This window comes from Peromyscus eremicus, chromosome 14 (genome assembly GCF_949786415.1).
Source record: "Peromyscus eremicus chromosome 14, PerEre_H2_v1, whole genome shotgun sequence".
NCBI classification, from domain to species: domain Eukaryota; kingdom Metazoa; phylum Chordata; class Mammalia; order Rodentia; family Cricetidae; genus Peromyscus; species Peromyscus eremicus.
This window is the reverse complement of record NC_081430.1, coordinates 70,180,381-70,196,160: the sequence shown is the minus strand read 5'-3', so window position 1 is coordinate 70,196,160 and position 15,780 is coordinate 70,180,381. Positions and strand designations below refer to the sequence as shown.

Here is a 15,780-nt window from a genome sequence, read left to right as displayed (position 1 = left end):
CCTCAATCGGCTTTACTTTCTTTAAAGGATCTGATTATGAAGGAAGCGCAGATTAACAAAGAAAAGGAAGAGGAACTCGGGGACAGCCTCCCACAGCTTCAGGTAGCGGAAGAGGAGTACAAGGAGAAGAACAGGGACCTGAAGTCCCTCCACAATGATATTTCCGGTGTGTATGAGACTTTGGTAACCAACTCCCATCCTCTCTGCTCCGCCAGCACAAAGCGGGTGAGGCTCCATCACACACCCAAGGAGAAGCACATCTATTTTCCTATCTTATTAAGTCTACTTTCTAGCTTCTTTCATCTACCATTTTCTCTTTTCCACACCAAGTTCTTTCTTCCACTCAGTTCCCTCTCCCTCCTATCCTTGCCTCTTCCATTCCGCCTCCCCTTCCTTCTCTTCTCCCCTCCCCTCTCTTCTCCCTTTCCTCCTTCCACCAAGTAGATAACCCCCCCCCCCCACTAACCTACCCCTAAGGCAAAGATAAATAAGACTTACCACAGATGGAGCTTTCAGAGAGATGAATCATGTCCGTAAGTATGCATCTTTTGCATTCCATCACACAGCACAACATGTTACACAATGTGTGCACATAACCATGTGTGTTCAAATAAAAACAACTGTTTCCACCACAAAAATTAGATGTGGCCACCTAACCCTGCACCTAAGGTCCAGAATGTTTGACTCTTGCCTACATGCTGGAAGTGGAGGGCAGTTATCCGGGAACTCTGCACAGGTCTTTAAGCAGTTACCCATTTCAGATGCCATGTCTTCTAGATGATGGAAGAACCGTGGAGATCAGAAGGCCAGAACCCAAAGTCAAAGAAAGGACTGGAATGGGAACAATAAAAGAACAATCTTCTGGGGCTGGAGAGATGGCTCAGAGGTTAAGAGCACTGGCTGCTCTTCCAGGGGTCCTGAGTTCAATTCCCAGCAACCACATGGTGGCTCACAACCACCTATAATGAGATCTGGTGCCCTCTTCTGGCCTGCAGGCAGAACACTATATACATAAACAAACAGACAAACAAACAAAAAACAATTTTCTGGGGTAGGAGTGGAGTGAGCAGCTAGTAGATGATGATAAAAATATGGGGTTACACAGCTTGTATTAATAAGATAAACTCTGAAGCAAATAAATATTTTAAAAAGAATAGTGATTATTTCCAAGAAGTTAAAATTTCAGGAATATGTAAATATAATACGAAGAGCCTGGGCAGTCAGTCTATCTGCCATTTCTGGGTTGATTTTATATTTCTTGTCAGGTTTTCATCTGATTGACTCAGGTAGGCCTTCACTTGACGCTTTTACCTGGATTTGTAGGTACTTCATTCCACGTCTTTCCACGTCCCCTCTCAGTACAGAGTAGAGGGTGAAGAAAACAGTCAGAAGACACGTGAGCAACACTTCACACGCTCGGAATCTCTTCCGAAGGAAAGAGGGGTGGGAGGGGATAGCAGCAAGGAAGAAGAAATTCGAGAGTGAAGCACTCAGTGCCTGCCAAGACAAGATGGACAGCACCGGCAGTGTCCTGTCCACACAGGGCCAAGGGCGATAGCGAAATACAGAGCCAAACACACGCATACATCTTAGCTCCATCCCGAAACCTGACACCAATGTGTGTAAAAGCATGCTTGTAAAGTTGTAGCTCTGCCAGAGGAGGGGCACCAGCGAGGAAGAGATCCCTCATCTGTTGACTGTCTACTTACCCGTTATCTGGTTATCAACATCAGAAGATTGGGGGAAAGAATGACTAGACAGGGGAAGGTGAACAGAAAAGCCCACAGAAAAGGACATCACAGAGGCCAAAGTGCTCTCTACAGAGTGTAGATTGTAGGCATTGCAATCTGGATCTCAAGGTTGTGGAGGTACAGCAATAGAAAGGCTAACTTACGCAGCCACTGGGCCCCCAGGGCAAGCCCCTCCTCTGAGTCAGAGCTGAGTAACTACTTTCTCTTGATTCTGGCAAAGAAATCAAACTTGGGGAATCCAATAGGCTGAGGGCAGAAGACAATGCTGTACAGTGTCCCTTCCCTGTCTGGCTAGAGGAGCGCAGCCAGCCAGTTGTGCCAATTTTAGGATTAAAAAGCTGATTTTCATAAAAAGTCATCAGAAGGATATCAAGTCACGGAAATAATAGTAAAGGACTTTTTATCAAGTGTGGGCTAGAAATAACCCACCACAGTGACCGAAATTCTTCACCTGAAATTGTCTTCGGAGGAGATTTGCTTAGGGCTGGAGAACTGGCTTCGTGGTTAGGAGCATGGACTACTCTCAAAAAGGCCCCGGGTTTGAGTCTCGGCACCCACATCACGTGACCCACATCATGTGACTCACAGGGCCTGTCATCCCAGCTCCAGGGAAACCAATGCCTTCTTCTGGTCTCAGAATACAAATGCATACACAGACATACACAAAATTGAAAACTAAAAAGAAATAAATCTAAATTTAAAAAAAAAAGATTTGTTCCCCCCGACACTGTATTGCTCTACCCAGAGGGAAACTGAATGATTCTTCCACTGAGGAAGCCTAACCATTCATAAACCATAACAGATACTTAGAATGGACAGACACCTTTCTCTAAAGTGGCTGGGTAATAATTCAACATGTTTTACAACTGTGTTGCAGACCGTGGTGTACATTCATGATATTGACATTTGACTCACTAGGGTGACCAATCCTTACACTGTTGTGATGGTCCAAATAGTGAAAATTTGTTGAAACAAGAACCTCAACTTGACGGGGAGCTTGAAAGGAAGAAACCTAGATGTGGGTGGGGTTAGAGAATGTGTGGACAGGAGTAAATACATTAAATCTCCCGATGCTGTGCTAAGAAATGAATAGAAAATGTCTGAAAATAATCACAGCTTTATTAGCATATAATTTAAGAAAATTGAGCTAAGCAGAAGCCAACTAAAGGGACTTTTCTTAAAATGTGGCTGAGGGGGCTGGAGAGACGGCTCAGTGGTTAAAGGCACTTGGTACACAGTCACAAGGACCAGAGTTGAGATCACAGCGCCTATGAAATAAACTAGGCATCCCTCAAACCCCAGAAACTCAGCTCTGATGTCATCATCTGACCTCCATATACCGTTGAGCACACACATATACGCATACGCCCTCTGTCTCTCACACACATGTACATAAATAAAACAAACCTAAAGGAAACAAACAGATGATGCAGTCGGTTCTGAATAACCAGACACAGGAGTAGATGCACTGGGGAGCAACTGGCTGCCTTTCAATGTGGTAACAGTTTATCACACTGTGACTGTTAAAACTATGCATAGCCGGGCGGTGGTGGCGCACGCCTTTAATCCCAGCACTCGGGAGGCAGAGGCAGGTGGATCTCTGTGAGTTCGAGGCCAGCCTGGTCTAAGAGCGAGATCCAGGAAAGGCGCAAAGCTACACAGAGAAACCCTGTCTCAAAAAAAAACAAAAAACAAAAAACAAAAAACAAAAAAAACAAAACCAAAAAAACAAAAAAACAAAAAAAAAAAAACCTATGCACGGCTTACATTGATGAATGTTTTTTAAACTAAACAACTTTGTGGACAGTTATTCTCTCTCTCTCTCTCTCTCTCTCTCTCTCTCTCTCTCTCTCTCTTTCTAGCAAAGAAGCAAGAGGAGAGCTTACTGAGCAGCTTCATCTTCCGCTTTCGAAAGGATATCATCAGATACACAGACAACACGGTAAAGAATCACTGTGACTTTCTGTTTTGTGCTGTTCACAGGGTCAGGGATTGAATTCCAGATCTTCTTCATAAGCTGGACTGCTGGAACTACTCCTCAGGCCTTGGTTTTCTTAGACAGGGTTTTTCTGTGCAACCGAGCCTCAACTTAAATTTACGAATCTCCTGCTCTAGCCTTCAGAGTGCCAGGATAAAAGGATGCTACCACCCAGAGCCCCCACCTCCTCCTCCTTCTTTACATTGAAATAGTGGTTAAGCAAACAATACTCAGTTTTCATGAACTTGACTGTTATTCAAGTTATTCTACCAACATCGGTGTTTAAAATTGTAGTCAATATATACATATGGGGGGGGGCAGTTTTCCACTACAGACCTGAGAAAACCACCTTAATGGAGGGAAGATTTATTTGATCTCAGAGGTCCGTGATTGGCTGGCTCCTCTTGGTTCTGAGCTTTCAGCACCAAAGGCAAGATTGAGAAAAGTCTTTCACTTCATGGACACCAGGGGGCAGAGAAGAGTAATGGGAAGGTGGGACTGAGACCAAGCTACACCATTCAAAAGCACACACCTAGAAATCCATTTCCTCTGCCCAGGCCTCACTGTCCATAGTCCCATCACCTCCAAATACTCCGTATAAAATTTGAATCCATCAGTGCACCAAATTTGTTAAGTGAGCATCCTCATGATCGAATCATTTCTGAAACGCCCTCAGAGAAACACCCAGAAGTAAGTTTTGCACATCTTCTAGGTATTATAGCTCTCAATTCCTCAGATTAACACTAGATTAAGAAAATAGGGGCATCTGGGACCAATTCAAGTATAATGGTAGAAAAAAATCATTGACCTGTGAGGAGACCTACATGCTCTCTTTTATAGGGTGGGGATTGGACTGTGCTCTTTGAGGAGGAGTAGGTCAAGATTGTGGGAGATAGAACAGAGCAGAAAGCAAAGAAATGCTTACTTATTTCAAAATACACAATCTATAATCTCATTATAATTTTATATGGAGTTGGTTAATTGAACATGGAATTATCCTATTCTTCTACATATCTGGATATCAAACGTAATTTTGATATGCTGTGGGTAGGGAGAAATATGGATGAGAACATTACAAGGAATTGTAATGCACACAAGCACACATGTACAAACACACACACACACACACACACACACACACACACACACACACATCCTTTTTTCTAATAAGATGCTCCTGGTTAGGGATATGATGGATAAAGACCACAAGGTTTATAATGCTATAATAATTAATAACTGCATAGAGAATTCTGCAAGAAAAATTATCCAATAAATGACTTTCTGAAAAAAAGAATCAGGATAGATGATATAGATGTGTTGGAAGAGTGCTTGCCTGAAATGTGTGAGGCCCTGGGTTCAGTCCTCAACACTGCATAGACTGATCTTGATGGACCTCAATTGTAAACCTAGCACTTGGGAAATGAAGACAGGACTATTAGAGGTCCAGAGTCATCCTCAGCTACAGAGGGAGTCCTGGAGCCAGCCTGGGCTACTTGACACCCTGTCTCAAACAGACAGTAGATAAATAAGCAGGTAAATAAATATCCATAGAGTAAATACCTTCCCCTTCTAGGAACATTCAATCTTCCTTTAAAATCTCAATGAATCCCTCCCCGTGCTCCCCATTTTGACCAGGCGATTATTCAAGTATCAAAGCATGTGCTGTTTTGTGTTTTGTTAGTGTGTAGGATATTTCACTTAAGGTCCATGCACAACCTTACCAGAGCCCACAAATAAGTTCTTAAGAAGCAGCTTTGGGGATTTTCTACTGGAAGATTGCCATGGTCAGCTGGATGGCTCAGGGATGAATGCAGAACCAGGTGACCTAGGTAGCCTAATGCTGGTGTCCTGCCCTTTGACCCCTGGGAGATAACTGTGGCTTTTATGTTTGGGCAGGAAAATTTGAAGCAAGAATTAAAACATTTACGAGAGTATGAAAGTAAAAATATCCAAGAGCACTTTGAATTTCTGAAGAACTTAGAAAATGAAGTCTATGTAAATGACCAAAAGGCAACCCTTCTCATCCTGGAAAACAAAAAATTAAAAGAAGTAAGTTCAAGAGCTTTTCCTAATGGTTTTGATTGATTGCCTGGACCAGCGGTACTTACGTGAGAAAAGACAAGAATAACTCTTACAACAAGCTTTAGAAGGTTCCAGTCTTCCACATCTCTCCAGCCACTCACACCTCTCCCCACAAGAATATCACTAGCTTCTAACACAAGAGACTCATTTTTGCCTGGCTTCAAACATGTGAAGAATGATGCTGCATACATGATTTTGCTCAATCTTCTCTCCCTGAGGTTCATCCTCATTGGGTGTAATTCTTTATTCTCCATTCTGTATAATATTCCACCATCTGACTCGTATTTATTTCAACAGTACTATTAGTGGGATTTTTGAAGAATTTCTTTTGGCTACTACTAGCCCTGCTCATAAGCCCATTCAAGTATAATTGTTTTGATAGACAGACATATTTCTGTTGGGTATAGATCCTAACTAAAATTGCACAGTCCTCAGGGTTTGCATCTCCTATAGTCCTGCAGAGTGCCAGACTCTCAAAGGCATTGCCCTGAATGCCCATCCCACCAGCAACGTGTGGGAGCCTTGACATTCACAACTTAACCTCCATCGATGTCACATTAAGGAATGAAAACACAGACTTCCTCTTGGATTAGTTTGACCATGAGCAAGCCCAATTTTGGATTCTCCACTCTTCTCGCCCTGTCTTCCAACTGTCCGTATCTTGTCTCTAGACAGTCTATTGTGTGTATACCTGTTATGTCCCCGTTGCCTGTCTGTTGTGTTTCTGTCTGGTCTGTGGCTGTGCCTGTCCCTAACAAAAGAGCTTGCTCTATATTTATTGAACAGCACAGAAAACATAGTCTGGGAAAGAGATGAAGGAATCCTTCACAGGAATCCTTAACAGAATTTTACATGAGATAAAGTTGCTTTACTGACCCAGAATAGTAGTCAAAACCTCAAAGAGATGTTATCAACCAATAGCCACATATTGCTTCCAACATTTATGGGGTATTTGTTTAGTTTAAGGCTGCTTTGAATCTGTTAGCTGCTTTCAGAAAACAATTACCACAACACACACATATATTACTCTAGGTCGAAGGCATGGGAGAGTTAATAATTTAAGATCAGAACTATGAATTTACCTTGGGTTGTAAAAGCTGATTTCATGGGAAGTCCAAGGCACAGAAAATTTGGTCGCATTGTTCTTTTCACTGCAGGTTAAACTTACACAGGCTGAGCACATAATAGGACAGCTGGTTGAGAGCATAGTTTTAAAAGGTCTCAAGGCATGTTAGTGAGGTGGTGGCTAGGCCTGGGGAAAGATTCGTCTCTTTGGCCTCAAGAGCCATTTGCAGAAAAATGTGTCCTCACATTCATCTAATTGTCTTCTTTCAGTTCAGATGTTCTGGTGGGTGTGTGCACTCCTGTCCACAGATCTGAGTCCCTTTGTCATCTAAAGAAACACCTGTTCCTGTCTTGTTGTCCACTCAGACATTTTCATGTGAAAATTTGTGTTCAAGTTCTCTTTGCCTAGTTAAGAAATGAAGTTGTCTGTAACCATTTCAACTGATAGTTCTACAGCAAATAAGTCTGCTCATCTAACTCCTAAAGTTACAGTCTCAATTTATGAACACTGATTTTGGGGCTTATCTCTCAAAAGAGTAAGGCTTGCCTGTTTATACTTAAGATTTATTCTTTCTAACTTTAGAATGGTATGTTCAAAGGTTAAATCTACTAAACTCTGATTTTAATGCTCAGAACAGTTGAACCCAATAGTTTTTATAATACATGAATAATACATAATTTCTATATTTCATGATCTGTTACAAGACAGTAATCACAGAGATTTATATAATATTCCTTTGTTTAAAAGACGTGAGTTAGAGTCTGTCACTCATTGGAGACACTGTCCTTAGTGTCTCATAGGGTGAATGTTTCTTTTTTGTAAACATTTTCCCCCACTAAACTGTAATAACCTCAAAGTTAAGGTCTGCATTGATGTCCCAAGAGTTGTGAGGCTTCCTTTCATTCAGTGTTCATAAGAACTTCAAAAGTCAGATAGTGCATTATGTACCTTTTAGGCAAAAAAAGGTTCTGGTTTTGTTTGTCTCTTTGTTTGTCTCAAGAATTGTTAATAGCTAGAGAAGAATGAAAAACATTCATTCAGTAGGAGTCTGATGAGGGACGTAGCCTGGCCATTGACTGGCCAACAGCATTAAGGAAATCCCTTTACGTCTCTGAATGATTTATTTGCGTCTGCTAAACGTTAAGAGTTATCCCACCCATCTCACATGCTTCATCTAGGAGAACTAAACAGCTTCAGGGCTGGTGTTTTCCAGAAGGATGTGTGTACTCTGAAAACCTTTGCTTCCTCAGTAACCCTCATACGCTCAACACAACATCGTGCAGCTAGGTTTTGACACAAACTCGGGAAGAATTTTATCCACCCATTGAAGTGTCCCACTAGTCTCTCCTCCTACAGAGACAACATCCAACGTTTACTAAAAGGATGAGACTTTTCTATTACTATATTTTGCACAAGGAACATTTTTCTTGTGGACATGAAGCATTTGGGTAGAAGGTCGTTTAACCTCTTACTGTGTCCAGCCTTATTCAGAGCACCGAGTTCTTTTCTTTGGCTGCTGAAATAGTAAGAAAGCAGGACCCTTTGTCTTCTCCCCTGAATGGAGGAAGACACAGAGGAACAGTCAGTGGCCTCGTGAAGCATTGCTACACGTTTGCTTATGACTGCACGGCCATTTCCCTAACTCGGTGCACAGTAAACAGGTGCTGATAACTGTCATGTCCTCCTCATTTCCAGCATCTTGCCTACCTGAAGAAACAAACCGAAATGTTCAGAGATAAACAACAAATCACCGTGCAGAACTCAGGGGACCTGTCTTGGCAACTGATAGTTCAGCACAGTGAGTAACGCATCACTCTTTCCATATTTTATTAATTTGCATATAATAAAATGTGGCTATCTTAAGGTCAACGAACCTTGAGGATTCTATGGACCCTGGCTGCCATTGCCACCACCGTGAAATGTAGAGCATGTTCGTCCTTGTCTACCTTGTCCTAGCTTAAATCTGAAATGTCCTTCCCAGGCTCCTGTTTTGAGTTTGTGGAGCTGTGAGGAAGGTTGTGGACCCCTTTGGGGGGTGAGGCCTGGCTGATGGAATTCGTCTTTAGGAAGGAACAGGCCTTCAAAGGTTATAACCGTCCCTGAGTGCAGCCTGCATTCTGTTTCCTGAGCTACCAATAAACACGACATCTCCACCACACAGTCTCGTCAGCACAGACAACTGCTGCATTGCACCACGGGCAATGGAGACGCTGTGAAACTGTAGGCCTTAACGGCCTCCTTCTTGAAGTTCTTCCTGTCAGTCTTTTGGTTACAAAAGTGACCGCTGCCTCCTGTCCCTTCTAGCTGGTCTTTCATCCCACCTCCAGTCTCTGGACACCACCAACCTGCCTTCTAACACTAACAGTTAACACAAAGAAATGACACGATACGCACACTTCCGTTCCTGGCTTCTTTACCTCTGCAAAATGGATTTTTAAGATTTGTTCACGAAGCCAGGTAGGTGCGTGGGGTGGGGGTGGGGTGGGGCGCTCACACCTGTAATCCCAACACTTAGAAGGCTGAAACAGAGGAACTGATGTGGGTTAAAGACCAGCTTGGGCTACATAGTAAGTTCCTGTCTGCCTGGACTAGTGTTTTAACCTGTCTCAAAACAAACACACACACACACACACACACACACACACACACACACACACACACACACAAATTCATCTCCGTTCTTTCTGGAGCCACAAGCTGCCTCCCCCTGGTGCAGGACAGTGGTATCAGCTGTACATACTCCATCCCTTTACCAGCTATGAAGAGACACCATGACCATGCTTATAAAGGAAAACATTTCGTTGGGGTGGCTGGCTTACAGTTCAGAGGTTTAGTTCATTGTCATGGCAGGAAGCATGGTGGCATACAGGCAGACATGGTGCTGGAGAAGGAGCTGAGAGTTCTTACATCTTGACCCACAGGCAACAGGAAGTGGTCCGAGACACTGGGCGTGGCTCGAACATATATGAAACCTCAAGGCCCACCCCTACAGTAACACCCTGCCTCCAACAAAGCCACACCTCCTAATAGTGTCACTCCCCATGAGCTTATGGGGACCATTTTCATTCAAACCACCTCCCCAGCTGAGGGACATTTGCCTTGCTCTTCGTTTATCATAAGTGAAGCGACTAGTGACATTTGTTTGCAAGTGTTTTTCTGGATTGTGTTTATTTGTTTCTTGGGTGATACTCAGGAGTGGAATGGCTGGGTTGCATGGTTATTGTCTGAGTACTTTTTAAGAAATTGTTAGTTTGCCACCATGGTGCTCAAATGTCTCATCCACCTAGTGATGTGAAAGAGGTCCTGTTGCTCTGACTCCTCACCGACATTTAAAAAGCTGAGGACATTGGAAGCATTAACATTCAGCATTTGCATTAGCGTAGGATGGTATGGCATTGTGGTTTTGATCTGCCTTTCCCTGTGAGGGTCGTTAGTTCGTGTGGCTCTTGGCAGTCTGAAAATCATCTCTTTTGAACCATCTTGAACCAATGAACTCTTTTGGCATAATAAATATCAAAGAGCACTTGCTGCTCTTTCAGAAGACGGGAGGAGTTCAGTTCCCAGCACCCACATCAGGCAGTTCACAGCTGCCTGTAACTCCAGCTGCAAGGGATCCAGTGCCCTCTCCTGGCCTCCATGGGCACCTGAATACATGTGACTTTCACTCATACATGCATACATACACACAAAAATAAAAAGAATAAAAATAAATCTTTTAAAAAACAAATAAAAACCCAACAAATATCACAGCTTTAACAGCTTAAGGCAAAGAATTTACTTTGTTCATGAAGTGGTGATGTGATTAGAGCTTGGAGACAACCTGCCTGTTCTGTGGCCAATTCAGGATCTGGGAGCTGGAACTGTCTAAAGACCGGTTCCTATGCTCAAAGTTGATGTGGCTCTCAGGTGTGCCTTGGGGAAACTGTTGGCTAGAACACCTCCTCATGGTCTCCGCACGTAACTGCTGGGCTTCAAGAAAAGCAAGGCAGGAGAACTGAGCGGAAGCTCGTGGTATTGTCATGACCTAGCCTTGGAAGTCAGAGTATTAGTCCCACGTGACTCTCGGGTTAAAGTAACTAATTCTAGAACAAGGGGAGGATGTCAGCACCGAGATGCAAGAGACTTGTACAAGCAGGTCCTGTGTGGAATTTGCGGTCTGCTGCATGTCTACTCAAGTTTTTCCCTTGCTGCCTTGTGTTTTTAGTGTCCTGACCCTTGAGCTAAAGTCTTCATATGTTCTGAAGTTTAGTTTTCTTTCAGTCTGAGGTTGGCCACGAGGTCAAGTAAAGGTGGAATTTCTCCTTCCCCTTCTCCTTCTCCTTTCTTCCTCTCTCTCTCCCTTCCCCCCATTATTCTGGAAGTAGAAACGTTTTGATAAAAATAATTTTTAAACTTTTAATTATTAAAATACTAATGTTGTTTTAGTAACCATTATATTTTAAATATTTCAGAACACTATTCAGATTTCCTGGCACAATTTCAGATCATAATTAAGGTGAGGGTTCTTCTTGCACTGTTTTGTGGATCATGTTTCCAAAGGAGTTCAACTACCAGTGTGTGTGTGTGTGTGTGTGTGTGTGTGTGTGTGTATGTGTGACACACGCGCGCGTGTTCGCATGTGCATGTACTGGTATGCACTCCCGCACATGTGGACAGAATTGTGAGACTACGGAAGGATGATGGGATGGTGTTAGCATCACATCCATTGTGCCAAATGCCACTATAAAATCTCAATCTTTCAGAAACTATCTTCTTATACTACCAGTCAGTCAAGATGAACAGTCCCTCCCTCCCTCCCTCCCTCCCTCTGTTCTCTCCTTGTGCTCTCTTTTTCCTTTGTCTTTGCAAGCCCACATACAACACAGCTGTTTTGAAGTCTGTGTTGACAGCCCTAGAGTCACTCTGTATTTATTAGCTGTCCAGCACCTCCTTCTCCTTCTCCTTTTTAGGGGAGGAATCAGGCAGGTTGCTTTGAATCTAGCCTCTGCATAGTCCTAAAAGTTACTTCGTGCGACTAATGACAATTTTTCATACATAACATTATTTTGGAAAGAATCCACTCAGAATGTTACTCACTTTATTGTAATTTATATTCATATCTCCCCCCCCCCCCAATGCCATTCCTTTAAGGAAATGATGAACGTTGGAGAAGGTACTCTGCAAGAAATTAAGACTCTAATAGAGAAGCTGCAGTACAGGGGTTTTAGAATCGAGACCATTAGTGCCTGGCTGCAAGGGAGCATCGAAAGACTGCGTCTTCTCATGGCCGAGGATTCACCGTCCGAAATTCTTCGTAAACAGGAACTCGCCAAAGGCGGTAATGTAGAACTTCCTGCTGCCTTATAGTAGCTAGTGACATCAAAATGAGGGATTCCTCGGGGACTGGTCATCAAAGGAAGGGGAGGACAGTGCTCACTGGAGTTCGGCATCCCACCAAACGCAGGTACTCACTTTGGGTGGAGTTTGTTAGAACACTATCAATTCTTCCTTTCACTTGGGATAATGTTCAAGAGAACTGATCTTTAATCTTCTTCATGATAAAAAAAAAATCCTACATAATCTATTTTTGAGACGGGTTCTTACTGTGGAGTCTAGTGTGGTAGTGAACTCAGGGTCTTCCTGTCTGAATTTCCTGAGTGCTAGGAGTATAGGCAGGAACCACCACACCTGATTGAGAAACACTGTGTAAAAAGGCATTTAATTCCTGCATGCTGGGACTGGAGAGATGGCTCGGTGGTTTAAAGCACCCCTTGCTCTTGCAGAGGACCTGGGCTCAATTCCCTGCACCCACATGACGGCTCACAAGCATCCCAACTCCAGCTCCAGGGGACCAGTGCCCTCTTCTCATCCCCATGGCTACCAATCACTCAAACATTAGAAGTACATGAAGGCAAAACATTAGAAGTACATGCAGGCAAAACATTCAAACTCACAAGATTACATAAATTTTAAAATAATAATAAACTCCTTACATTCTTTTTTTTTTTTTTTTTTTTCCCCGAGACAGGGTTTCTCTGTGTAGCTTTGCGCCTTTCCTGGGACTCACTTGGTAGCCCAGGCTGGCCTCGAACTCACAGAGATCCGCCTGGCTCTGCCTCCCGAGTGCTGGGATTAAAGGCGTGTGCCACCACCGCCCGGCACATTCTTAAACAGAAAAAAAAAATGAATATGATTTTATCTCTCCTTCCTCAGCTGAATTTGGTGTTTAAAAAAAAAAAACAAAAAAACAGCAATTGTTGTCTTCTCTGAAAAAAAAAAATCTAGGGATGTCTTCTGAACGTTTCTGAGATGTGGATGTACAGCCTAAATGCTGACCTGAGCTTCACGGGCAAACAGCCCAGGCATCCACCTCACTCTCAATCCCTGTGACTGTGTCACATTAGACTGGCCCCCAAACTCTGCTCAAAATAGGGATGCCATGAGACATGGAGGGAACCCTTGCTTGGCTCCAGCCTGGAACTCCCAGAGAAAGAGTCACTTGGGCAGATGGGACATTGGGAAGCAGCTGTGAGGACGGGATGAAGAGGACAGACAGACTAACGGGATGATAAAACACCGGCTAGCAAGTGTGCAGTACTGTGGGGTTCTCTGGGTTGACTACCAACGAGTATCCATTAGACTGTGTGTAAAGGTAGGTGTAGAAGGTGGAACGGGATGAAAGGAAAGCAAGGGGATGCACTAGGGATAAGAAGCATTTCCAGTACTGGGGACAACCTGTTTTCTGGAGGCTTCCCTGGGTAAGACATGGTTTTTGAGCAGCCAGGACTCAGCGGGTCCTCTCCTCTGCTGAAAGCTGTTTGTACAGACCTGGGGGAACCTGGTGAAATGCACTGCACACACGTACGTGGTCCCTGACTACCTGGCTGCTCTCTACACTTCCCTGGTGAGGCCCAACCACATCCATCACAATAGATGAAGCAGAGTTCAGGAACCCACTCATTCATCGGTGTCATGTAGTTCACAGCAGGGGCTCATTTGTCTCCTGACTCCATCAGGGCACTTATCCAGACCTAGACGAAAGCTTGCATGTTAAAATGTGGCTGTAATGTGGGTTCTAGACCATGGTTTCTAGTTCTTGGATTATAGCTAATAAAGCAACTGGTGGTCTCCAAACATCAACTCCCACTAAGGAAGCAAATATTAAAAATTCTGTTTGTATTCAGTATTGTCATCCTTTAAAATTTGTGCTTTTGACTATCAACATATAGAAAAATATAAATTGCTAATATGTGAATTAGCTTATGATCCAAGGTAAGGGGTAAATTAAACTGGGGACCACTGGCCTCCATATCCTGTGGTCAAAAGATCTTTCTAAGTAGGGCATAGTGGTGCATGCCTTTAATCCCAGCACTCAGGAGGCAGAGGCAGGAAGATCTCCATGAGTTTGAGGCCAGCCTGATCTACATAGTGAGTTCTAAGACAGCCAGAGCTGCACAGTGAGTTCTAAGACAGCCAGAGTGAGACCTGCAAGAAAAAAAGAAAGAAAGAAAGAAAGAAAAAAAAAAACTACAACAAAAAGTCTTTCTGGCTATCCTTGAGGAAAGCTAATAGACAAGCGGGAAGTGTAGCAGAATTGCCGGCTGCTTTTAGTTTTGAACTCCTCCTCATATTCTTAGGGATGTGCCATTTTTCCAGATACTAAACACGTGAAGACATCTGAGCAAGTCTATTATCTTCAGCAGAGGTCAGCATCCAATCATCGGGGGGCCCAGAAATAACAATGAGTTTTATACTTTTAAATAATCAGAAAAACTCAAAAGAACAATAGCATTTCATATCATTGCCTCACATGAATTCCATCCCCATGCCTATTATGATCCTACAGAAACATAGCCCTGTTCATTCACGTATTACATATGCCTGTGTTTTTATGCCATCAATGACAGAGTGGCTGTGGCACAGGCCATGTGACCCTCCAAGTCTAGACCATTCACTACCGAACTCTCTAGAGAAAACATCTAGAACTAGCATATTGACATTGGCATTCCCTTGTCTGGTCCCACAAGAGGCTCCTTTGGCGGAGCCCAGGGTCACACAGGGAAAATGAATCCCGAGGGCCTCAGTCAAGACCAAGTTGGACTAGGATAAGGCTATTTTGTAGCATAGCAGTAAAACCTACAATGTGGCCTGGAGTGCTGAGCCAGGATAAGGGCTATTTTGCACATCTTTAATAAACACATTTTACCAAACTATTTACTAAATATAAGCAACCAATGTGGCTACGATATTGATAACCTTGTTTCTATGAAAGCAGATTGTAAAATGCAGGTATTAAGTAACCTGACAACCTCTGCCTTTAGAGCACTGTAATTAATTTTTTATGACTCTTCCCTTTACACGTACTTTTTTGCTAGAACGGCACACAGGAAGGTAACTGTTAAAAACAGCTCCAAATGCAATGGGCCCAGTGGTGGTCTTGGCAATTTGACACACTATCTCTCAGGTACAGACTTCATAATTAGCCACTCAAGGGTTCTTGGAACAACTCAGGATTTTAGTGGACATTAACAACCAAAACCTGTGTAAGATACAAATAGAACTTAAAACTTCCTTCTTACAGGCAAGAAGAAAAAGAAGAAGAAAATGGTCCGTTTTCCTCCAGCCATTCGTATTAGGAGAAATGCCTTACCGAGGAGCAGCAAATAGCCCACAGAAACAACCGAGAGAATCCCAGAGAACCACAGGCAATGTGAGTGCACCTAAGTTCGCATCTCACAGCATTAACGTAAGTCTTCAAAGTTGCCATGGAACAGAATCAGTGAATAACCTTTCAAACACTACAAATGGATACACATGGCCAGATCATTAGACTAAGTGGTAAAATTTTTATTTTGTTTCCATGGCTGTGACATGAGTCTCTCAAAGCCTTCAGAGTATGAACTTGACCACTTACCTATCCAAAA

General features: G+C 43.2%; 1 protein-coding gene across 1 annotated transcript in view; it reads left to right on the top strand.

The window, feature by feature from the left end:
* Positions 1 to 15,780, top strand: part of Ccdc175 (coiled-coil domain containing 175) — a 65,004-nt gene that overhangs the window by 48,775 nt on the left and 449 nt on the right. The window contains exons 14-20 of the mRNA XM_059279237.1: positions 28 to 166; positions 3,614 to 3,693; positions 5,626 to 5,778; positions 8,573 to 8,675; positions 11,329 to 11,372; positions 12,008 to 12,194; positions 15,438 to 15,566. Coding sequence (XP_059135220.1) covers positions 28 to 166; positions 3,614 to 3,693; positions 5,626 to 5,778; positions 8,573 to 8,675; positions 11,329 to 11,372; positions 12,008 to 12,194; positions 15,438 to 15,523 — 792 coding nt within the window. The 3' untranslated portion in view covers positions 15,524 to 15,566. The remainder of the gene's footprint in view (positions 1 to 27; positions 167 to 3,613; positions 3,694 to 5,625; positions 5,779 to 8,572; positions 8,676 to 11,328; positions 11,373 to 12,007; positions 12,195 to 15,437; positions 15,567 to 15,780) is intronic.